This window comes from Bacillus rossius, chromosome 8, assembly GCF_032445375.1.
Source record: "Bacillus rossius redtenbacheri isolate Brsri chromosome 8, Brsri_v3, whole genome shotgun sequence".
NCBI lineage: Eukaryota > Metazoa > Arthropoda > Insecta > Phasmatodea > Bacillidae > Bacillus > Bacillus rossius.
This window is the reverse complement of record NC_086336.1, coordinates 65,600,086-65,625,242: the sequence shown is the minus strand read 5'-3', so window position 1 is coordinate 65,625,242 and position 25,157 is coordinate 65,600,086. Positions and strand designations below refer to the sequence as shown.

Here is a 25,157-nt window from a genome sequence, read left to right as displayed (position 1 = left end):
ACCCAAGCTGGTACAGCAATGTTCAACTGCCCAAAATAGTACTGTGGTATATGATGTTGCAGAGTCCCGATATGTTAATTTAGCATAGGCGTATTGCCTTTCAAAAGTTGTGCGCATCGACTTATGCAAACGATTGTTAAAAATTCAATGGGTATCCAAAATGGCTGAACTTTCAGATAGTACATTCCAAAGCATGAACAAACACATTCCCCAATTTTAGTTGGAGAGTGCCGCCATCTTCATGTTGAGGTCGGAAACTTTTCAAACAAACCTCGTATCTGTTAAGTATCATCGTTGGGTTCGTCTGTTCGTCACTGTGTCGCCCAAGGTCGTTTATTGTCGTTATTTACTGTTCTTGTTGCAACTGTCTCGTCGTTGTCAGCCCATATGTTTTTCTGTGATGTAATATTTTTCTGACTAATTCATTCCACGAATCTTTCTATGCTATGTTTTTTTTTTACTTCGGCTAATTTGGTTTTTCGTGTGTGTTTGATGTTTCGTCTATTTTGTCCTTTATTGAGGGTTTTTATGACATACAGTTTAAGCAGTCATGATGTAATACCAAAATAAATCTTAAATCAACAAACAATATTAGTAGTTTTGGTTTAGGGGCACTGAAAACTGATGACTGGTTGAGGTGTAGAGGTGTTTTCCGCCATATTGGTTTGTGATGTCTCGGAGGCCATCTTGGATGACCTTGACCCCAGTGGCCATTTAGCATCCGCCATCTTGGATTCCGCCATTTTGATTTCAAGAACATTCCACCATCTTGAATTCTAGAATGTTGCACATTTTGTTATGGTCACCATTTTTTGTTACAACACCCAGCTTGTACTCTAGAATGTTGTTATTTCCATTATGGTCGCAATATTTTAACTCTATAATGTTGCACTCTTTGTTACTCTGCCATTGGTTTGTTGTTTAGGCATTGAAAAGTTTTTATCCATTGGGAAATCCAAAAGACGAAAACTAAGAGTTATATATTGTTGCTAAGTAACAAAAAAAGTCTTGCATTCGTGTACATACTGGTATCGCGAGGGTATTAACGGGAACGACACAGGACAGATTTCTGTACTTTGATACACATTGAATTAATCATTACATAATGTCTGTAGTTTTACTGGCTGATGACAAAACTGTGATTCCGAAGGGAAAAAGTCTTGGTTTTGGAAACTTCTTATTTCCTCCTTACTTGATTATTATAAACTCTTAAACTAGTTCCTGTAGTCGCGGAGCTCGGAGTTACAACAGGGCCTTGATAACAATAAGGCGAGGCCGGTTATTAACTGTCGGGAGCCTGGCGCATCCATAAAACATGAGCCGGCGGGTTGAGGGCAGCGCGGCCATATCGGCGGGCTCATGCAAGAGACCACTGGCACTTTGCAGGCGGCCGGCAGCTCCATTACACCAGGGCGAGAGATGCCCGCGCGATAGTGCGACCTCGCACGCACTGAGCCCTTGGCTATCGCCCTCTCACCCTGAACCCTCAGACCTCTCGCCCTCAGACGGTAACCTTTACAGTTTTTAATTGTTTTGTTTAACTGTGGGGTTTCAAAAACTGTACATTAAGTACCTACAGGGAGGGGAATCGACAACATAAACAGCTAGTGAGCAGGGGAGATAATCGGGAGTCGGGGCTGGCTTACACTGGGTCTGGGCGGGGCCGCGGAGAGCTGGAGAGTCATGGAGGCCATGGACCAGCTAGTGAGCGAGGGAGATGTTCGGGAAGCGTGGCTGGCATACACTGGGTCTGGACGGGCCCGCGGAGAGCTGGAGAGTCCTGGAGGCCATGGACCAGCTAGTGAGCGAGGGAGATAAAGGGAAGCGGGGCTGGCTTACCCTGTCGTGTGGACGTGCCTGCAGAGGCTGCGAGGTTCCTCAGTGAGTTGAAGAAGCCACTCATCCGTGCCACCTGCTGGCATCACCTGGGCCGGCGGCAGCTGGGGCCGAGGTCTAGTCCCGCGAGGACTGCCTAGTGACCAGCGGCCCCGAAGAGAGTTTCAAAAAACCATTTTTGTCCATGTATAACCAGAGATCGGAAACAATCGCGGATTCATTTCGAGATTGACTAAAATTTTGATTTCAGACCTTTGCGATTCATCTGCTCTTGGTTCACGGTTCGCATGGAGGAATCTGGGCCAATGAGAGTACCTCCGGCAAAGAAGTATCAAGTAGTTGGCAACCCAGTGGAGATGTCTCACAAGTCATAAGCCAATGTACAGGGAATATTCGCTCGAGCATGTGGAGACATGCGAAGCCTATCCTAAAACGGTATTGAAACCGCGAGTTTTTCCGGTCTCTAGGTAGGTGTAACTAATCACAGTTATACTTCACGGAAAATGTCACGATATTAGTGGAATAATTGCAGGCCACTCCGTTAGTTGGTGGAACAGTTTTCGTTAGAGTTCAGTTATCTTCGGGCGAATCACGCAAGTCCAACGGCACCATCATTGGTCTAGTCACCAGCAGAATCACAAACACAGTATGCTTAGTTCCTCGAATTTCGATTTCCTCTATGTATAAGAAGTGACAGTTATGACTGCTCACTAGACTGCAAGAAGGTACGCCCGCGGCAGTGGTTTTTTCCTTGAGATTGGCTTCCGCCTGCAAGAGAAGCTATTGCCTTGTTTGGCCGGGCCATTCAGGACATGTTTGCTTCCTCTCATAGTTGTGGTTCGTGCGCCGACAGCAGATGTGGATCTGGAAGGATCTCAACCGATCGCGAAACACAGACGATGCTACAGTGTTTTATAAAGTCCGATGGTTACCATCTGTTTTATTTCACGGGAACTCTTGATTGATTTCAGATTCAGCTATTTTATGCTCGTGGTTGCAACATTTACATTTTTATTGGTTACAATTTGAGACGGGAAGAGTTCGCGGATTCATTTAGCGACAGGCTCTGTACCTTTGTGCTACAACTTGATTGTCCAGCAGCTCATGCGAAGACCTCTGTACCAATAGCAAGCTGCCGCTGAAGAAGTGCCGAATCACGAGCACTGCACTCCACACTCACAAACATAACAGCCGATGAGCTAATTGCATCAGCCCAAGTTTTCGAAGGCCAATGATGCAGGAGTGGACCCTCAAAAGTTTATATTCCCTAGTTATTGGCTTCCATCCCTTCTGATTAGCGCCAAGTAACTGAGGACTGAAAATATTCATGGCTTAGTTTCATGATATGCTAAAATTCAAATAATTAAACATTTTTGGTGCTCCTGCTATTAGTTCACTGTTAATCTGGAGGACTCTGGGCCAATTATAGATCCTCAATCAAACAAGTATCGAATCACTAGTCACCCCAGTTGAGATGTCTCACAAGTCAGCAGCCAATGAACAGGTGACGTTTGCCCGAGTGTGCAGAGGATCGTGGAGTCCACCCTGGAGGTCACTGAACCCAAGAGTTTTTGTGGTTCCTACAATTAACACGTGGGCCATTGTAGAAGGTTTGCAGCATGGTGATGGACATGTCGCATGGCTGTCCCCGCCCCCGGAGCATCATATGGACCCGGTGATGTGGAGAGGGAGCGCTTCTCGCAATCATGTGACAGGGGCGAACCCCCATCACCGGAGGAGGGGGAGGGACTTCCACCGCGATATTGGCGCGCGGGTCGCGGTATTACGCCCCATGAATAGTCCCCCCGACAGGTTATTACCTCCGGCTAGAGGGAGCGGCAAGGCGGGGTGAGACTGTGGCTCTGGCTGGCGATGCAGCGGAGCCTGCCAGAGGAGAGGGTGTATCAGCATTGCTGGTGTCGTCCTCGCATTCATTAGGTGAGTAACAAGGTTATCCAATATACTGGATATACTGGCAAGACTAACTCAACCGGAAATAAAGAGATGTTCTAGAATTTCGGGAATCCATTCGGTGGCAAAATAGATCTTAATAATTAGTAGGAGACCTGAAAAATTCGCGGATTCATTTCGCGATATGCAAAAATTTTGAGGAGCCAGTGATTAGAGGATATGAGTCGACCATTTCCAAAAACCACTTTGTCCAAAAAGTGTAAAAAATTGAGATAATGCCACAAAGAATATTCTCTGTAGTCATATCTATGGGAATCAGCAAAAAAGAATTGCCAAACTCGACATTGTCCCTTAGAAAATGGATGTGTAAAACTGTAAACATTTCCAGAACCCACTATGTCCAGTTCTGTTTTATTTACACATCACACTTTGTCCACGTCTGTTTTGCATTCCATAACACTCTTTGTCCAGACATTGTGTAATGGCTGCCATTTTGGTGTACCGAATAATATTCCAAAACCAGCTTTGTCTAGTTCCTCCAAATGAATGTCTGTATTTCATGTTTAGACTATAAAAGTCTTGTTTATTATTTTGTTTGGTCTCGTTTTCATTGTGTTTTGTGTTATCTATGATGACTTATAGCGACAGCTGTTGTGCTTTATGTTTTGTATTCTTTTATCAAGTGATGAGGGCATCTGTTTGCTTTTAGCAGAAGAAAAACCGGGTGAACTGACATTTTCGTTCGATTGTCAGAAAAATCTGATCCTGCCAAAACTTCCTGATCAAGCTAGCTACTATAGTCGTCAATTAAATATTTATAATTTCACAGTATGCCAAGGAACATCGAAATCCCCACAAAATCAAAGAAACACATTCATTTATTCATGGTCTGAAAATGAATTCCCAAAAGCGTCGAACTAGATCGCCTCTGCTGTGTTTAATAGATTAACAAATACAGATATTACGGGTATTGCTACAGTTCGTCTTTTCGCTGATGGCTGTAGTGGTCAAAATAAAAACTGAACCCTTATTGGAATGGCAAGTAAATGGCTTAATCAAGCTCCACAACACGTTCAGCAAGTTCTGTTGTTTTTCCCGTCACAGGTCACTCCTACATTCCACCTGATAGAATATTTGGCAGAATAGAGAGAGAATTGAACAAACTTGACAGAATTGTGCTTCCTGATGAATATTACACAATTTTGAGTAATCATGGTACTTTGCTTCGTCCAAAAGAACATTTTCAATTTTTTGACTGGAAGGAAGCTGTAACTCGTGTAATAAAACCAACACAGTCATGGCATTTTAGATTTTCCCAGTGTAAGAGATTTATCTTAACGAGATCGTGCAAGAACTCAGCATTGATTCTCGTTCGAGGGGAGTGTTTTTATAGAACAGACCTAGGACAAGGGCGAAGTGTTTTGAAACGTGGTGTTACACTCTCAGATTTAACACCCGAGGTTCTGGAATCTGATGTTCAGATTAAAGGCAGTAAGCTGAAGGACATTAACAATCTTTTGTGTAAACACTTTGGGAGCAAGTGGAAAGAATCTGAAAACCACCTGAACTTCTACTTGCAATTATATCAGTCAGTAAGTGTTGACAGTGTTCATACAATCATTGAACATGAAAGTGATGCAGAAGACGAACCAATGGAAGAATCTGAAGAACTGCATGTGTAGCAGTCAATTAAACATTGTTGATTTGGTGAAATTGATTATTTGCATACACTGTCATTAATATTCATTGTTATTCTTGTTTCTTGAATAGGGGCTAAGGTTTAAATGTTTTCTTTTATTTTAATTATGAATGTATTGTTTTAATGTTGTTGTTTTACGACCTTGTCATAATAGCTTCAAATATATTGCGGCAAGATTTTTCAACATTTCTTTTTAATTTACAACTATTACTTTGTTTTTCAATGTTTGTGTGTTTAAAACTGTGCAATAAAATATCATTACTATATCGAGAAGAAAATACGTGTTTCTATTAGCCACTTTCTCCAACATGTACTGCTCCAAATACCACTTTGTCTCTCTGATATTTCCAAACTCCACTTTGTCCAACATTTAAATCGAAATTTCTCAAAAACTAGCTGTTTAATTTTTATTTCCCTTATGGGTACATGCCACCTATTAAATCTAAACAGCTAAGTAAACATTCCATTAGTCGTAACATCTCCAGAGAACAAATACTGTTTTTTCCTATTTTCTGGGAAATCACTTATGAAGCACAAAGTGGTGATTGGAATTGGTCGACTCATATTTGCTCGAGTATGTAGAGGACTGTGGAGTCTATCCTGGAGAGAAATTTTTCTGTGTCTAACCACAGTTAGCGCCCTGAAAGAATGAATGGATGAAGGCGCCACAGGGACCACATGGACTCGAGGGCGCTGCGAGGTTGGAGCACGGGGGGGGGGGGGGGGGGGGAGAGACAGGACGACCGCCAACCAGGGCGTGGCGTCTGTACCCCTGTCCCCCTCAGCCATCCTACACCCTCGCTGTAGTGTACAGGTTCTCTGGCCGTGCTACATACATGACTTTGTTCGGACTTTCACTGCACTAATGCACGAGAAGAAACTACACCTATAAAAGCTTACAATTCAAAGTTACGAATCAAACTACTTATAAATTATTAGTAGAGACTGGAAACATTAGAATTTCAGGGACTTTTTGTATAGATTCCACATTCATCCACATACTCGGGCAAATATCCCCTGCTCATTGGCTGCTGACTGGGTTGTCCGTGATTCGACACTTCCTTGTCTGAGGGTCTCCCATTGGCCCAGAGTACCTCCAGGTGGACCGTTAGCCAACAGCAGGAGCATCGCAAAGATATAAATATTTTTAATTAGTCTATCCCCCACCCCCTTGCGTTCGCCCCTGATGACATGAACTGTGAACCAGTTGCAGAAGCAACTATCGCTGTCTGTAGCAACTGCGAACAGTGAAAATGCGAGGTTGAGGTTTTACTAACACCGTGTCCAGGAGTAGCTGTGTTTAGCGTGACAATTTGACTGCTCGATGCATGGCCTTGCTGAGCTGGTCGAGGGAACACACTGCTAGTGACCAAGCCAGTGACTAATTCACTGACATGCCAGTGACTGCCAGTGACTAGGTCAGTGACTATTGACTAAGCCAGAGACTATGCCAGTGACCATATCAGTGACTATGCAGGTGACTAGGTCAGTAACTGGGCCAGAGACTATGCCAGTGACCAGGTCAGTGACTAGGTCAGTAACTGCCAGTGATTAGGTCAGTGACTAGGTCAGTGACTGAAAGTGACTAGGTCAGTAACTGCCAGTGACTAGTGGCTAGGTCCGTGACTGGGCCAGACTATGCCAGTGACCAGGTCAGTGACTATGCCAGTGACTGATCAGTGACTATGCAGGTGACTACCTCAGTGACTAGGTCAGTGACTACATCAGTAACTGCCAGTGACTAGGACAGTGGCAGCCAGTGACTAGTGACTAGGCCAGTGACTATGCAAGTGACTAGGTCAGTTACTGCCAGTGACTAGTATCTAGGTCAGTGACAAGGTCAGATACTATGCCAGTGACCAGGTCTGTTACTATGCCGGTGACTATGTCAATGACTATGCCTGTGATTAGCATAGAGACCTGGCCAATGGCAATGCGGTCGCTGTGCTGAACGTCGGAAACAGCTGCTGCCCTCGCTCGCCGAGAGGGAGCAACACGAGCTGAGAAGTAACACAACTCGTGTTCCGAAAAAGTGTCTAGCCGAGCGACGGAGCTAGAGGATTGCTGTGGAGGATAAATTAACGCCTAAATGTAACATTTTAGGCGCGGGAAGATTCTACTATTTGCTAGACCTTCAAACAAAATTTGTTACAACTGTAATAAAGGCTATGGTCAGTGAGAAGTATATTTTACCGCATTGACTGGGCCAACAGGAATTTAGTTTACTGAACTACTGAAGGTCCATGATTCTCAATAACCAGAGACCCGAAGAACTCGCGGATTAAGTGTCTTCTACAATTGACACCACAGTCCTTTAAATACTTGAACAAATAACCCCTGCTCATTGGCTGCTGACTGAAAGTTGTCCAGACTGGGTTGCCTGTGATTCGACACTTCTTTGGGACAGGTACTATCATTTGCCCAAAGTCCTCCATATAAACTGAGAGCCACAGCAGAAGCATCTCAAAGATATGAATTGTTGAATATTGCCCATCGAAAGATGAATTTGCTTATTTTTCCGGACGCTAATTATCCACCATATAAGTAAGAAAAAGCCACAGTGTTTAGTGAAGTATCTAAACACAAAATGATAAACGAAATACACGGGTTTGAGGGATGATGTTTGGCAGCCTGGTTCAAGAACTCTGATAGATTTAGTTTAGAAAGTCGTCTAATGCTATAAAACAATTGTAAAGGCATGTATTTTTCGAAAATATTTCTAGACTAGATGAGAGTTGAACACTGTGGCATCGGCTTTTTGATTGGTTGAGATTCTTTCTGGTACATGTCTACTGAAAGCACAAGAATCACAGAAATCCAGTGAGGAAGCAAAAGCGAACTGAATGGTCCGGCCAAATAAAAACAATGGCTGCCTTGCAGGTAGCAACCAATCAAAAAGATAAAACCGCAGGCGCAGGCGCCGCTGCCAGGGAGCGGGGCATGCTCGCCGCTGCCAGGGAGCGGGGCATGCTCGCCGCTGCCAGGGAGCGGGGCATGCTCGCCGCTGCCAGGGAGCGGGGCATGCTCGCCGCTGCCAGGGAGCGGGGCATGCTCGCCGCTGCCAGGGAGCGGGGCATGCTCGCCGCTGCCAGGGAGCGGGGCATGCTCGCCGCTGCCAGGGAGCGGGGCATGCTCGCCGCTGCCAGGGAGCGGGGCATGCTCGCCGCTGCAAGGGAGCGGGGCATGCTCGCCGCTGCCAGGGAGCGGGGCATGCTCGCCGCTGCCAGGGAGCGGGGCATGCTCGCCGCTGCCAGGGAGCGGGGCATGCTCGCCGCTGCCAGGGAGCGGGGCATGCTCGCCGCTGCCAGGGAGCGGGGCATGCTCGCCGCTGCCAGGGAGCGGGGCATGCTCGCCGCTGCCAGGGAGCGGGGCATGCTCGCCGCTGCCAGGGAGCGGGGCATGCTGGCCGCTGCCAGGGAGCGGGGCATGCTCGCCGCTGCCAGGGAGCGGGGCATGCTCGCCGCTGCCAGGGAGCGGGGCATGCTGGCCGCTGCCAGGGAGCGGGGCATGCTCGCCGCTGCCAGGGAGCGGGGCATGCTGGCCGCTGCCAGGGAGCGGGGCATGCTCGCCGCTGCCAGGGAGCGGGGCATGCTCGCCGCTGCCAGGGAGCGGGGCATGCTCGCCGCTGCCAGGGAGCGGGGCATGCTGGCCGCTGCCAGACAGCGGGGCATGCTGGCCGCTGCCAGGGAGCGGGGCATGCTCACCGCTGCAAGGGAGCGGGGCATGCTCGCCGCTGCCAGGGAGCGGGGCATGCTCGCCGCTGCCAGGGAGCGGGGCATGCTCGCCGCTGCCAGGGAGCGGGGCATGCTCGCCGCTGCCAGGGAGCGGGGCATGCTCGCCGCTGCCAGGGAGCGGGGCATGCTCTCCGCTGCCAGGGAGCGGGGCATGCTCTCCGCTGCCAGGGAGCGGGGCATGCTCTCCGCTGCCAGGGAGCGGGGCATGCTCTCCGCTGCCAGGGAGCGGGGCATGCTCTCCGCTGCCAGGGAGCGGGGCATACTCTCCGCTGCCAGGGAGCGGGGCATGCTCGCCGCTGCCAGGGAGCGGGGTCACACTAGCTGCCAGGGAGCAGAGTGTTCGTGTCACTCACCGCGCCGCCTAGAGTCGCGCGCCAGCCTGCTGTGGAGGCCGCGCAGGTGCAGCGCCGCGAACATGCGCGCCTCAGCCGCCTGCCCCCGCCGCCATGTCCCGCGCACTGCCCGAACACCGGGCCAAGCAGCTGTCGCCGCCCCTCCAGTATTCCGAGTGCCATAACTACCGCCCCGCCCGATAAGTATGGTACACTGCCTCCCCGCCAACCAGGGCGCATGGGGGATTCGCTCGTTAAAAATCTATCTCAACACCAAACCTTTTTTTGTCACATATGACCGCAAAACTAAACAATGAAATTAGTGTACATCATAGTTACTTCGTCGCCTAGTGCCGGTGGCAGTGTTGATGTCTGTCATATTGTGTATTGACACCACGGCGGACATTTTTGATGAACTTGACCTTTACCACGGATGGCATATTGTTGACCTTGACCAGGTACACCATCTTAGATTCCATAATCTGGGGTTGTAACATCACAGTTGTAAACTTGCTTCCATCTGATTGATTCCACCATCTTGGATTCTGAATTTGCAGGTGTAATCTTGGATTCTGAAAACGCAGGCACCATACTGGATTCTGATTTTCCAGGCTCCATCATGAATCTTGACGTCAGGATCGCCATCTTGTTTTCGTCTGTTTGAGGCTGCCATCTTGGATTATATACCCCGCCATTTTTTTTTGCCTCCACGATCTTTGTTTCTGCTGTTTTTTCTTAGAGAGTTCCAGAGTTGTTCTGTCTCATGCATGTTAGTTCGATGTTCCCATACTTACTAGTGTTGTTATGACTTTTATAAACTTATTAAACTTGATTTTTTTTAAATACTTAGGTGAGGTGATTCGAACCATGGCAGGTCAAACCTGCGGTATGGAAAACATAAGCCTGTGGACTCATGGCATCGAGACATATGCCAGACTGAGAATTAAATAAGATATATATAACACATATTCAGAAACGTAATTTTTGTAAATTTTTAGGAGGAATAATAACAACTTTTGTTAAAGGAAGAGTCACCACCTTTGTTCTCAATGCCTGATACTACGGGTGCTAGTCCCATCACTGCTATACTTCCTGGCTTGGTCACATGACATGTGATTCCGCCCCTAATTTCAACCCCTCCCCCTTCCTCACAAACACTTCCTTCCTCTGTCTGTCCTCTCTGCATCTCCGGCTGTCTCCCACTCCTGTTTTGAACGACGCACAAATGCGCAACTTCAGAGAGTTGCGGAATTCTTCTGAGGGAGGGGAAGCAGGGCCTGTAACTGCGGTGCGGGTACGACACTCGTGGTACTCGCGCCACAAATATTTTCACGCGTACCGCAACTACGGCACACTCGTGCGACACTTGGCCCTCGAGTGCCGTGGAGGGGCAGAGCGGCGGCGCACGCGCCCTGACGCCGCTATATTGATTACACAGGCGCGCGGCGCAGGGCTGGTTCAGTCCGCGCACCTGCCGAGTGGCACTATCTCTTTCTCCCTCTTGTCCGCTCTGTCTCCTCTTTATCCCTCTTGTTCCCTCTTTACAGACAACACTCTCTCTCTTTCTCCAGTATTCTTCCATGTTTACAACAAGACTCTATCTCTCTCCTCTTTCTCCCTATTCTTCCCTCTTCACAACAAAACTCTCCTCTTTCTCCCTATTCTTCCATGTTTACAACAAAACTCCCTCTCTCCTCTTTCTCCCTATTCTTCCCTCTTTACAACAAAACACTCTCTCCTCTTTCTCCCTCTTCTTCCCTCTTTTAGAACAATACACTCTCTCTTCTTTCTCAACTTTCTTCCCTCTTTTACAACACACTGTCTCCTCTTTCTCCCTCTTCTTCCCTCCTTTACAACAACACTCACTCTCCTCTTTTTCCATCTCACTCCCTCTTTACAAAACACACTCTCCTCTTTCTCCCTCTTCTTCCCTTTATACAACACTCTCTCTCCTATTTCTCCCTTTTTTCCCTCTTTTACAACAACACACACTCTCCTCTTTCCCCCACTTCTTCCATATTTACAAACAACACACTTGGAGTGGATAACGAGCCAAAGGGGTATAAATAGGCTTGTCCCTTCCTAACCTGAGCCCTTCCTAACACACCTAGGTCAGTTAGGTTAGGACAAAGAATGCAGCGAGACCAGAGTGAGGGAGGGTCTCAAAGGGTCCTGACAGCCGCCACCGCTACTCTCTCTGCTAGATGGAGCGCTCGGAGTTGCTCAGGAGGACTTAGCTACTTCCCCCGAATCAGCGCCGAGGAGGCTGTAGCTGTCGTCGTGGTGGTAGCGCTGACAGGAAGTAAGTCAAGGCCATAGTACCTGCCAGCAAGTCTGTTATTTGCCCGGCTACACTGTCCTAGGCGCGGCTGTGCTGTCCCTATTCCCCCCTCTTCGCCCCTTCTTGCTCTTCAGCAACACTGCAAACCAGCTTGTACATCGGCCATCATATCGCCGCTGCACGGAGTTTAAATGAACGACACTAAAAATACAGTTATTTCCTTATACTAAATGACAATTAGTCACAAAGGTAACCATACCGAAAATGATCGTGGTCACCAGAAAAGAGAGAAGATACAGCAAAAATGATACACATTTGACTTTGCCAGCCCAAAAAGAGTAAGAATGCTTTATTACTGTTCACTCCCGTACTCGCGGCAAAGTTTCGCAAAATCTCTTTCAGATGTGAAATGAATATTGTACAGGGCAACTCTATCATGGACCTAAAGAAAAAAAAAGGCAAAGGAAATTAACGCAACCGAACTATGTCAACCTGGATATTATGTCACAGCAAATAGGAACAAATATAATAAAAAAATTAACAATTTAAAAATACTAAGGATTTTCATGTGCAATCTAAACTGCCTAAGATGTGCTTCAGTTATACTGCATATATTTGTACGGCTGTTTTTGGAGAAGCATTAGAAAAACCCGCACTAAAAGTTTGACCACCAGAAAGAGAGATGCAGAAGAAAGAGGTCTAATTTTTAATGTAGGCCAAGCATAATTTTATCATGCCGCGCATCAATTTTGGAGAATTATGCTTCTTAAACAACGAAGGATGTGACGTTATCGACCAAAAAAAATTCTGAAATTATGTACAGGCACGTTGGGCATATCCACACGCTAATCTTGCGTCTAGCTGTAGCGCCTGGTCGTGGAGAAGTGAAAGTCGCCCCACTTGCCGACAGCGTGCAGATAAGCCAGTGATATCTTCCTGACACCGCCCATCCATGGCATCTTTGTCATACGATTAATTATTTAGAACGTTAAAATTTCTGGGTTTCTTTTGGGGGAGGGGGGTTGAGATCACATTATAAAAAATAATGTTCCCGGCGTTTCGCCGAGCTATGTTGCAGCCATCTCAAGGGCCATGAACAGCTGAAGGTGGTCTTCTGGCAAGTTTAGCCACAAGAGCCTACGATCAACGCTAGAATTGTTAAACGATCAATAATTAGTTGTGAAACTTAAAGAAATGTCTTTAAACTATACTTTTAATATAAAATGAGTGCTCACTCTTTTCAATATTTTTTTTCTGTTTGTAATCGGATGTCTAATTATGCCATAATTTTATCTAATATGTAAAATAAATAAAATTTCGATAAAATATTTTAGTAGAAGTACAGTTGTTCTGGTCTTAAAATTTCCTCCTGTGTTCTGTGTGAGAAAAGTATTGGTCAGGTGTACATTCATAATACATAGAATTGTTAAAAAAAAAAATAACTAATCAGTCATTAATTAATGCCGATGGTTTTAAAGGTTTGAACGAGGTATTTACAGTTAAAACGGTCAAAAATGTTTACTTGAAATTACGTAAATTTGGTACCGTCTTTAGATATGAATAAAAAATTATTTTGTTCTGAAAGAAAATACTTCAGATAGATTACTTCAACTCGAGTTAACAAATAAATATCATAGTCATGCCAAAGCCAAACAAATAAAACAAATAAAGCACCAGACTTACCTGTATGAATTATAACTACAAGTAACAACAATGGTATGACATCCACGTGACTTTGGCTGCACTCTGTTCGCCTGATCACTTTAGTACGTTACCACTGCTACCCGTGAGTCTGTTGCCCAGAGAAGTCACCACGCACTGGGAAACGGAACAACACTTCACGAGTTGGTACGTCATTGTGTCCATGCGAAAATGTGCCAAAGTGTGACTGCAGGGACGAATTCGCGGGTTTTGCTTTAGCCGAGTTTTGAACACAAGAAGTATATTTTTTCTAGTAGAACGCATCTAGACAAGTCAGACAATTTCAACTGCACACTCCCAAAAGCCTTTCCAATTGGTTTAAAGCATACCTAGTCGCCAGCAACAGCAAGAGAGAAGCGACCAGGAGAAACCACCCCAGCCCTGCTGCTCGAGGAGACAGAGAGGAGACAGTGGAGACAGAAAGCAGTATTACAGTTATTCCTCTGTGGCCCGACGCAGAGCAGAGCAGGGGTGGTGGGGGACTTGCCAATTTCACTTTATTTTTATTTGGAAATAGACAACCCTACAAACCGTACATATTGCAGAGACTTTTATCACAGGATCAGAGATTATTTGAGGCTCTCTGAATAATTTGAGGCCAACTAATCTTGTAAACATAATGTTACCCAGTTAGATGAAAACTGGACAGCAATCGACCAGAAAGTGACACTGTTGCGCTGATAACGTGAAAACTGCCTAGTGCCAGAAAAAAAAGCAAACTTGCTAGAATGAATGTACTGTCTGGTCTTGTCTATCACAGCAGCAAGTAGTCGCTAGTCTTACTGCTCAAAGCAGGGATGAAGGAAGCAGGGACTCAAAGGGACTCTTGACAAGCAGAACATGGACATGGGAGCTGAAGGCAGTACTCACTGGTCTTGTCGGAGATGGCCTGCAGGTAGGCGGTCAGCACGCTGTTCTGGATGGACTGGCGGGCCTTCAGTCGGTCCCGCCTCTTCAGCTGCCGCACCAGCCTGGCGCCTGTCAGCTGCACGTCCAGACGCAGGGTGCCCAACATGACCCGCAGCTCCGACACGCCTGCCACCACAGCCACACCACAAGCTCTAACCTGGCACACCATCCAAGCACGGAGATACATGGGAAGATATCGCTCTGATGTAGTTGCCTAACAGCAGTTGCTCTGTTGGACAGGTCATATATATGTTCATTCAAGCATTTGGTCACATATTAAATTTTTTTATAGTTAATTTTGTTGCAGTTAATATTTTTAATCTTAATGAATTATTTGACCAAGTATATAGACACACGTTATATCGTTGGTGACTGAGGTGTGTGTGTATAGGCTACATGTATGTGTCCATAAAATAGACACATCCTCCCCCTCCACTTGTGTGTTATAAGTTACTGCTTCCCCAACTGCTTGGCGGCTTTCGCATCAGCAACCAATCACTGCCAGTGTCCAAGAACCAACGAGGTTGCACAGCTAGCGGGACAAGTCTGCGTTGAACCAAACTTCCAGTGGTACTTTGGACATTTGTCGCCGGGCCAAGACAACAGCGAGAATGTGTGATGGTTTCTAAAAACTTCTAATTTCATCTACTGACGACATTTAAACATTTAATTTAAAATGTTTTCTCCACAACGTCTCGCCGACGGTGACTTCATTAGAGACCAGCGGATCCGAGGGGCTTGAAGGAATGGAGAATCACGTCGCCCACTTTTCCTGATCACAAATTACACCGGAAAAAGATAACGGTTCCGAGGAGAAAAGACTGGGGAGCATCAGTTTCTGATTACTAGGGACCGAACAAATTCACGTTTCCAGTGACCTCTAGGATAGACGCCATAGTACTTTACATTCTAGAGCTAATATCCTCTTCTCATTGGTTGCTGACTCGAGCGTTGTATAGACTGGGTTGTCTGTGATTTGATACTTCTTTGTTTGAGGATCTCTCATTGGCCCAGAGTCCTTCAGGTAAACTGTGTGCCAATAGCAGAAGGATCGCAAAGATACAAGTATTTGAATTTTAGCCAATCGCGAAATGAATCCGCGAATTTTTCCAGTCTCTACTGATTACGATCCCCCCGCCCAGCCTCTTCCACGAGCTTCTGGACCCGCTGCTGCCGGAGACGACCACAAATAACTAACTCTGCGAAGATTAAGCGGATGGAAGCAACAATGACCAATGTAAACATTTTCTTGGGGAGATCTCAGGAAAAGATGGAAACCACAATCCTTATCCGAGGATTCTAACCTGACTACTGATCGTCCACATGTCTGGTCATTGCACCGCCTCCTCCTGTGACATCCCTGGAGCCGGTACCCAACGGGTCACGCCAGGAGTTGAGCAGCCAGACCTTCCTGAACGTTACTGCCGTCTGCCTACTGGGTGTTTGCTACATCTCGCTCGGTAATAAGCTGCGATAAAGTCGGGAAGCCTTGGTGACGAGAGCAAGCGGGTGGCTCATCTGCCTTGAGAGGGCTTGGACGGCTCCAGTGCGGGACAGAACAGCTCGCGGGACAGACGGAGGGTCGTCGGGCGAGGGACTGGTCGGTGGAGCCTCGGTGCGACTGAGACTCACTCCTGGAGCAGACGGCAGCGCGGAGACCGGCCTCCTGGCCGGGCCGGTAGCCCTCGGTGCGCCAGCAGGCGGACGAGGCGGCCGAGGTGCTGCAGCAGTCTGACTCGACGGCGCTGGTCGCCCGCCGCCCGTCGCGCCCGTAGATCTCGAGCAGCAGGCGGTCCACCAGCTGGGAGGCCCGCCGCCGCCGACCGTCCTCGGCCTCGGCCGCCGAGCTCCTCCTGAGGACCTGCTCCTCCACGGAGGACCCTCGCGACAACGGCGCCCCCTGGAGCGAGGCCTGTCGGCCGCGGCGGCTCCAACCGCCCAGCTCGGCCTCCTCGCTGATCACGTCCTCCGACAGCTTGCGGCTCCTGGCAGCGGCGTCCGCCTGCCTGCGGAGGAACTCCCGCTCCTCCCGGGCGCTCCACGTCCTCGCGCCCCCCTCGCCCTCCTCGCTGATCACGTCCTCCGAGGAGGACCTCCTCGCCAGCAGCGCGCCGTGGCTCCACTGCCGCCAGAGCACCCGCGACCTGGTCGACTCCTCGCGCGTGATCTCGTCCGACAGCGACCTGACGACGCCGTGCCTCATCCTGGCGAGCGGTCCCGCGCCCAGGGACGACCGCCTCTCCAGGCGGCGCGCCCTCGGGGGCTCCCGCCAGAACATGGCCGCCTCCTTCACGTCCGGGTACGTCTGCTGCGCCACCACCAGGTCGCCGAACACGCTGGCCCGGTGGGGCTGACCGGCCGGGCACAGGCATGACCGGAGCCTGTGTCTCTTGGTGCTGCCCTCGCCGGGCCGGCAGCTGCCCATGCCTCCGCAGACTCCGTTCTCGGTCCCAGCGACGACTCAAGCTACCGCTGACTTCGTTGCTCGGTGAACATCAGTGGTCATACCTGAAACAGAGGAATAAACTATTAAGTAGTGTGTACATGGGCGTCATGGGTGCCGGGTCAATGACCGATTGCTCTGACGTCACGGCGGCCATCTTGGATTCAAAAATTCCTCAAAAATGACTCAAAATGACTAAAAAATTACCGTTTTGAGGAAAAATTTCTCGATTACTTCCTCAAAAATTAGGATTTCGAAAAACCTCAAAAGTCTTTGCCTTAGAAAGAACTCAAAATCCTAAAAGAGGCTTAAGCATCCATGTCTACAGCCTCCGATAAACCTCTGACATCATCTAGGATTATGACGTCACCGTTGCAATTTCCGTTACGGCCGCCATCTTGAAAATCTTTATTTATTATTATTTATTTTTATTGGAAAAAAAAATTTAATTCATAAAAAAATTCAATTAATAAAATTTTAATAAAAATTTTTAAAAACATACATTTAAGACATGGAACTCGGAGTCCTTGGTTCGAACCTGGTGAGAACAAAAAAATATATAAATGACGACTGATCCTTCCCTCATGGTGGCTGCTGGCAGACTGACCCCTACCACTGTTTTCATAGTATATATCATCAGTTAGCATGTCATGTCTGCCATTTTGAAAATTCGTAATTTTAAAGCTAGAAAATCAGGAAAATTTATAAAAATTATAAAAAATATATATTAATTAAATTGAATAATAAAAATTTAATAAAATATTACTTTAAAACCACTGTTGCATTACGATCGCCATCTTGGATTATATAAATGTTGCATGTTCCGTTACACCCGGCATCTTGGTTGAGTACGATGTCATCGTTACACTTTACGTTTCGACCGCCATATTGGAATTTTATTAATGTTGTATGTTTCGTTACGGCCGCCATCTTGAAAATCCGTAATTTCAATGCTAGAAATTCCGAAAAAATTCCAAAAAATATTTTAAAAATCGCCTACTTCCAATGTTTGGTTATTTAAACGATTTCGGTTCTCGGTTCGATTTCCGGCGAAAGTAAACCAGTAATTTATTAATGTAGGTATTTAAAAATTCTCAATAAAAAGTAATAAAAAAGTCTTACGCCACACCCGTCGTTTTGAATTATGTCACCACTGTATCTATTATCGTTAAGGATGCCATCTTGAAAATCTTTAATTATTATCCGATTTTAATGAAGAAATGTTTAAAATTCATCACAAAATTTACTTATTAGAATACTGTTAGCATTGAACTTTGACCTTGAACTTTAACCTTGACCTGAAACTTTGACCTTGAAATATGACCTTGAACTTTGACCTTAGCCTTGAAATTTGACCGTGATTGAATTTTTTTATGAATTAAATTTTTTTCCATTAAAATTGGATAATAAATAAAGATTTTCAATATGGCGGCCGTAACGGAAATTTGAAACGGTGACGTCATAATCCTAGATAATGTCGGATGCTTATCGGAGGCTATAGACATGGATGCTTAAGCCTCTTTTAAAATTCTGTGTTCTTTCTAAGGCAAAAGACTTTTGAGGTTTATCGAAATCCTAATTTTTGAGTTTTTGAGGAAGAAAACGAGAAATTTTTCCTCAAAACGGTAATTTTTGAGTTATTTTGAGTCATTTTTGAGGAATTTTGAGGAATTTTTGAGTCCAAGATGGCCGCCGTGACGTCAGAGCAATCGGTCATTGACCCGGCACCAGCACCACCGCCTGGCGCCTGTCCCAGGACGCCCATTTTCATACTACTCTATTATTCAAAGATATTGTCAATTTTTATTAGTTTTTAGTTTTTAATATATCTGTGGCTATAGGACTGACGTGATTAGTATGTCACAACTCTATTTGGCTAAAATTTATCTGTGTCTTGTTAAGAAAAACCTAGATTGTGTGATCCGTCATACAACCAGCTATGCAGAGGCTAAGAATGCACTCCAGGGGACACTCAAAGGGATAAACTTAGTACAATGTGTACTGATAAAAGCATTCTTAATACTGGTTGAACAGTGCAAGGACATGTGTCTTGCACATCCGCGCCATTTCTGCTTCTGGATCACGAATGAACTTCCTCGTCCTGAAACTTTATGTACCAATGACAAACATTCATGAAAATGAATCTATTCGTGTTAAATCTAAGAATAGCCAGAAATTCAGTGAACCTACGGCATATGATTTTTGGTCAAAGATTCGCGTACTGGCAAGCTAGCAGGCAAGTGTTTAAAGCCCCGTTCATAATGGATACCTGGTCGGGTGTTTGCGTGCCTCTGATTATAGTCAACTGTCAACGACTTGGAATCTAGCACCCGATGCGTGCTACCCTTTCTGTATGGCTGAAACCTAGTATGACTAGGCGTATAACCCAGACCCCTCACAAACAAATACACTTAGTTTTGGTTGGGTTGGAAAAAAAAATCGTTCTCCACCTTGCAAAAATATTTTGTTCCAACTGTGGCAGGAAAAGGATTCTTGATCGTAACAAAAACTACCTAGTAAATATTTTTTTTAAACTATTTTCTTATGTTATTTAGGGAATTGTTTCTTTTTTAATTCGCTTTTATAAATGAACCCAAAATGTAAAGCCACGTAACCAACAACAAATATTAAAATAAAATAAAAACTTAAAACTCTACTCAGGCGTTGGAAACGTCTTAAGATTTTCAGGCCTCGCTGCAGTCTCGAAGACAACAAATGTCAGAATTGAAATTCTACATTTGACACATTTATTGTTTTACTGTGTAGTGTTTAGTATTAAAAAATATATTTTTATAGGAATTAAAATAATCATACATTAAACTGTTGATTATTTTAATATTATATTTTATATTTACTCTTTCACGGAGTTCTAAGCCACGAGAAAAAAAACTAAGTCAATCATTCTTAGCACATCTTGCTAAATTAATGTTATCTTTCGTAAGAGTTTCCCAGCTGTCTTTGATAAAAGCAGGAAGCACCAAACAGGTTCGGCCGACACTTGTTCTGCAGCGTGGGTGAAAGCACTACAGCACTGACAGCACTAGATCTGCAGGACAGTACTAGCAGCGGGAGGGGCACTAACCTGGCCTCGGTGCGGCTAGGTGGTACAACACAAGGGGGGGAGGGGCGAGCTGGTTCCACTGCGGCGATAGCTTATCGAGCAGTCGCTGGCGCCTCTGACGTCACATCCGCCACTGCTCGGCGAGACTACGACAGTTCACTTGCATAGCTTCGGTCTGTAACGCCAGTTCAAGTGAACTCAGTCATGGCTGGAGACCAGATGAACTCACGGGCCATTTCGCGACATGCTAATGCTGCTCGTGCTATTGGCTCGCAGCTATCGTGGGAGACACTGGGCCAATCAAGTACCGGATCACGAGTCAGCAGTTGAGACGCCTCACAAGTCAGCAGCCGAAGAGCAGGTGGCGTTTGTCGGGAAGCCGTTGAAAATGGAAATGAGGATTCCCGGGTCCGAGATCGACTCTCACATTCTCCTCAGAATTTGTCAGCAATTTCCCTTCAGAAATGTAAAGAACTGTTCAGGCCCGTCATGCAAGAGATCACGTGAACGGAGACGGATCTCACGAAACATTTCACTGTCGAGTCTGCTGCTCCCGCAGTGCCCGGGAACGTAACAAATGGCAACCAACGAGATTGCATTTTTAGGTTAGGAAATATTTATTTAATTTTTAAAAAGTATATATTATGCTTCGAGATCATAGCACGGGCAGAACTTTACATATTTGATAAAAATAAAACGACAAAGTAATAATATAACACCAGATATTCTTGTTCTGGAAATATATTTTAACGTGTTTGGAACATAAACAAAGATGGCTACCACCGCATCGCGCGGAGCTCAGCATCGCCCAGCTGGTCAGTACGGGGCACGTGTCGCCATGCCGGGACAGCGCTTCGTGCGGCCTTCGGCTGTTTCCGGCCAGAGTCGGCCAAGGCCCGGGGACCAGCTTATTGTTCTCATCAGCATAGCTTTGATTTGAGGACTGTTCCTGCACATTTATTACCTGCAGCTCTTTTTCCTTTGTTATTCACTCTGATACTTTGTCACCTGATGTTTAATTATTGTCATTTGCGAGCTCTGAAATGTCAATTCATGAAACCTTACGTGAATTTTTTACCATTATAACACTTAATTTTTTTTTCTTGAGAAAGTGAGTGACTAAAAACAAAATCCAAGAGATATATCGCGATAATTTTACAGGAATAGCCTTAAAATAATAATTGTAGTAATGACCAGAAAATGGAATCAACGACATGTCCCTCGCGATTGGAACTGCGGGAAACGAGTTTCTTGCTGAAGACACGCGAAGTTAACGTCCTGTAATTTTAAATGTCGCTCTAACTAAATCCCTTGATTCCCCTACCCGTGAGCAACAAAAAATAATAATGTTTTGGTTATAAACGTCGCCGGTTAGAAATTACTTCTTAATTTTTTATAACAGAGTAACTTCAGTAGCTAAAACTACATTGGCTATATTTTTGAAAAATATATATTTCATGTAATATATGTTTAAAAAAAAAACTAAAAAGGTGTAATAGGTTTTTAAGCTATATGTTAAAATACAATGCACTTCTTGCAGTAAGTAAATTTCAATAAAATGTATATTGTTACGACCGGGTTCGTAAAGGATAGCCCTTTTAAAGATTATATCACTACACAGTTAAATTTATCGCCAATATTTACATTACTAACAAATAATCTTCTAAAATGCCTAATAATTAATAACACTTAAAAATGTTGTACCCCGGTCACTCGTTTCTCACAATCCACACACCTCGATGGGCCGCACCTCTGGCGCAACTCTCGCCGCAGCACCCCTCGTGGGTCTCCGCCGCCGCACTTCCCTTCGCCGAGGATCCGCTCGACGCTTCTCTCGGAACTCCGCCGCGCCCGCGACACTATCGCCCGGAACTGAAATCTCCGCCCTGGAACCTTCATTCAAGGACTTCGCCGCTCTATCGCCCGGAAACTCCGCCGCGGGAAAACTCCCGACTCCACTGAACTGACTCCCCGCCCTGGAACATTCATCTAAGGACTTTGCCGCTCTGCCGCACCCGCTTCACTATCGCCCCGGAAACTCCGCCGCGGGAAAACTCCCAGCTCCCAGCTGAACTGAACTCGGAGGCCGGCGTCCCGGGCTTATATATCACAGGCGCCACTTCTAGAATTCACGAGCGCGGCTGGGGCCAGTCGCGTCATTCCGCGCCGGTCTGACGCAAGAAATCCCTAGACACGCGTCGCGTCGGCAGCTTCCAGGTGGCGCGCGGAACTACCCAGCTGCCAGGTGTCAGATGTCGCTGAGATAAAGCATCGCGCGGGGAGTGGAGGGAAGGAGGGGGGAAGCGACGATCCTTGTAATCATCCAGGCGCGCGCGCCACATTTCATGTTGCGGCGGCCACGTGACATCAGAGGCCGCGTGGGGCCGCCAGCCAGCTCTGCACCTGCTCGTGTCGCAGCCTTGCTCATGTTCGTAACAATAGGCCTATATAATCGTCATTATTAAAAAAACTATTTAATATTTTCTAGAATGTTAATTTTGTTTGTATATTGTCACGAACGCGAGAGACCAGCCGCGATGCCAGGTTCGGAGCAGGCTGGCGGCCCTGCACGGTCACTGACGTCACGTGCGTTCAGATGACGTAAGGCATGCCACGCGCGCCTGGCCGGATCACAAGGATCGTTGCTACCCCCTGCTCCCCCTCCGCTCCTCGCGCACCCTCCTGCCACGGCGCTGTTTTCTATCGCCGAGCGGCCAGAGGGAATTCTGCGGGCCGCCGCGCGAAGTGGCGTGAGCAAGTGACGCTATTCTTGGGGTTTCGGGTGTCGGGTCGGCCCGAGATGAAGCGACTCGCCACAGCTGCTCTCGTCGGTTCGATAAGGGCACCACGGTACTAAGCAGCGAGCCGGCCTCCGCGGAGTTCCACGAGGAGTTGGGAGTTCCGCGAGCTAAGGGAAGTGCGATATCGTTGAAAGAGGGTGAGAGAACCCTCCCCCCCCCCTCTCGAGTCACGGAGTGGCGCGAGGCTGTGTGTGTTACAGGCACGAGGTAAGGGGTGACCACTGTTTGGCCTTACTCCAGTGAGGAGAGCGAACTGAGGAACTAGACAAAATTTGAGTGCTTGAGAATAAACATTTTTAAGTGCCACTGAAAGGTTTCCGGACAATTTTAAGTGCTATTATTTATTATCAATGTAAATATTAGCAAACAATAAAACTGTTAGAGACTTATTTGGGCTATCCCTTACGAACCCAGTTCTCACCACATTATAAATCGCAACAATACATCACTTCTACAATGGAGAATACTAAAGAGTAGGTAACCTCAAGCGCAAATTCCTAAATAATGCAATATCGCAGTAGGGCAAACTTGTAGAGGACTGGAGGTATCTGGCTTGTCGCTATTGGCAGCAGTGTCCCGCTGCGCCCTCGTGATAACGAGGCTGTCACAGCCGGGACAGGCGGCACTGAAGGCGACAGCTGCCTCGCTCTCTCCTCATCGGAACACGAGGCAAGAGCGAGTCGCCAGGCTTCACCCACGTCGGCGCTAGACTCTGCGGCGCCCTGGGCTGTCGGCTTCAGTGTCGGCGCTAGACTCTGGTCCGCCCTGGGCTGTCGGCTTCAGTGTCGGCGCTAGACTCTGCGGAGCCCTGGGCTGTCGGCTTCAGTGTCGGCGCTAGACTCTGCGGCGCCCTGGGCTGTCGGCTTCAGTGTCGGCGCTTGACTCTGCGGCGCCCTGGGCTGTCGGCTTCAGTGTCGGCGCTAGACTCTGCGGAGCCCTGGGCTGTCGGCTTCAGTGTCGGCGCTAGACTCTGCGGCGCCCTGGTCTGTCGGCTTCAGTGTCGGCGCTAGACTCTGCGGCGCCCTGGTCTGTCGGCTTCAGTGTCGGCGCTAACTCTGCGGCGCCCTGGGCTGTCGGCTTCAGTGTCGGCGCTAGACTCTGCGGCGCCCTGGGCTGTCGGCTTCAGTGTCGGCGCTAGACTCTGGTCCGCCCTGATCTGTCGGCTTCAGTGTCGGCGCTAGACTCTGCGGAGCCCTGGGCTGTCGGCTTCAGTGTCGGCGCTAGACTCTGCGGCGCCCTGGGCTGTCGGCTTCAGTGTCGGCGCTAGACTCTGCGGCGCCCTGGTCTGTCGGCTTCAGTGTCGGCGCTAGACTCTGCGGAGCCCTGGGCTGTCGGCTTCAGTGTCGGCGCTAGACTCTGCGGCGCCCTGGGCTGTCGGCTTCAGTGTCGGCGCTAGACTCTGCGGCGCCCTGGTCTGTCGGCTTCAGTGTCGGCGCTAGACTCTGCGGAGCCCTGGGCTGTCGGCTTCAGTGTCGGCGCTAGACTCTGCGGCGCCCTGGGCTGTCGGCTTCAGTGTCGGCGCTAGACTCTGCGGCGCCCTGGGCTGTCGGCTTCAGTGTCGGCGCTAGACTCTGCGGCGCCCTGGGCTGTCGGCTTCAGTGTCGGCGCTAGACTCTGCGGCGCCCTGGGCTGTCGGCTTCAGTGTCGGCGCTAGACTCTGCGACGCCCTGGTCTGTCGGCTTCAGTGTCGGCGCTAGACTCTGCGGCGCCCTGGTCTGTCGGCTTCAGTGTCGGCGCTAGACTCTGCGGAGCCCTGGGCTGTCGGCTTCAGTGTCGGCGCTAGACTCTGCGGAGCCCTGGGCTGTCGGCTTCAGTGTCGGCGCTAGACCCTGCGGCGCCCTGGGCTGTCGGCTTCAGTGTCGGCGCTAGACCCTGCGGCGCCCTGGTCTGTCGGCTTCAGTGTCGGCGCTAGACTCTGCGGAGCCCTGGGCTGTCGGCTTCAGTGTCGGCGCTAGACTCTGCGGCGCCCTGCGCTGTCGGCTTCAGTGTCGGCGCTAGACTCTGCGGCGCCCTGGTCTGTCGGCTTCAGTGTCGGCGCTAGACTCTGCGGAGCCCTGGGCTGTCGGCTTCAGTGTCGGCGCTAGACTCTGCGGCGCCCTGGGCTGTCGGCTTCAGTGTCGGCGCTAGACTCTGCGGCGCCCTGGTCTGTCGGCTTCAGTGTCGGCGCTAGACTCTGCGGAGCCCTGGGCTGTCGGCTTCAGTGTCGGCGCTAGACTCTGCTGCGCCCTGGGCTGTCGGCTTCAGTATCGGCGCTAGACTCTGCGGCGCCCTGGGCAGTCGGCTTCAGTGTCGGCGCTAGACTCTGCGGCGCCCTGGGCTGTCGGCTTCAGTGTCGGCGCTAGACTCTGCGGCGCCCTGGGCTGTCGGCTTCAGTGTCGGCGCTAGACTCTGCGGCGCCCTGGGCTGTCGGCTTCAGTGTCGGCGCTAGACTCTGCGGCGCCCTGGGCTG

General features: G+C 48.1%; 1 protein-coding gene across 5 annotated transcripts in view; it reads right to left on the bottom strand.

Annotated features, from left to right (window-relative positions):
• LOC134535110 (uncharacterized) overlaps positions 1-25,157 on the bottom strand; it is a 94,193-nt gene that overhangs the window by 57,470 nt on the left and 11,566 nt on the right. The window contains exons 1-3 of one of the 5 annotated variants that reach the window (XM_063374028.1): positions 19,929-20,017; positions 16,036-16,911; positions 14,365-14,529 (exon numbers count right to left, since the gene is read on the bottom strand). In XM_063374028.1, the coding sequence (XP_063230098.1) occupies positions 14,365-14,529; positions 16,036-16,828 (958 nt within the window). In that variant the 5' untranslated portion in view covers positions 16,829-16,911; positions 19,929-20,017. Of the gene's footprint in view, positions 1-1,839; positions 1,973-9,533; positions 9,627-14,364; positions 14,530-16,035; positions 16,912-19,928; positions 20,018-25,157 lie in introns of those variants that run through there. The other 4 variants (XM_063374026.1, XM_063374027.1, XM_063374029.1 and 1 more) reach the window with 4 other exon arrangements.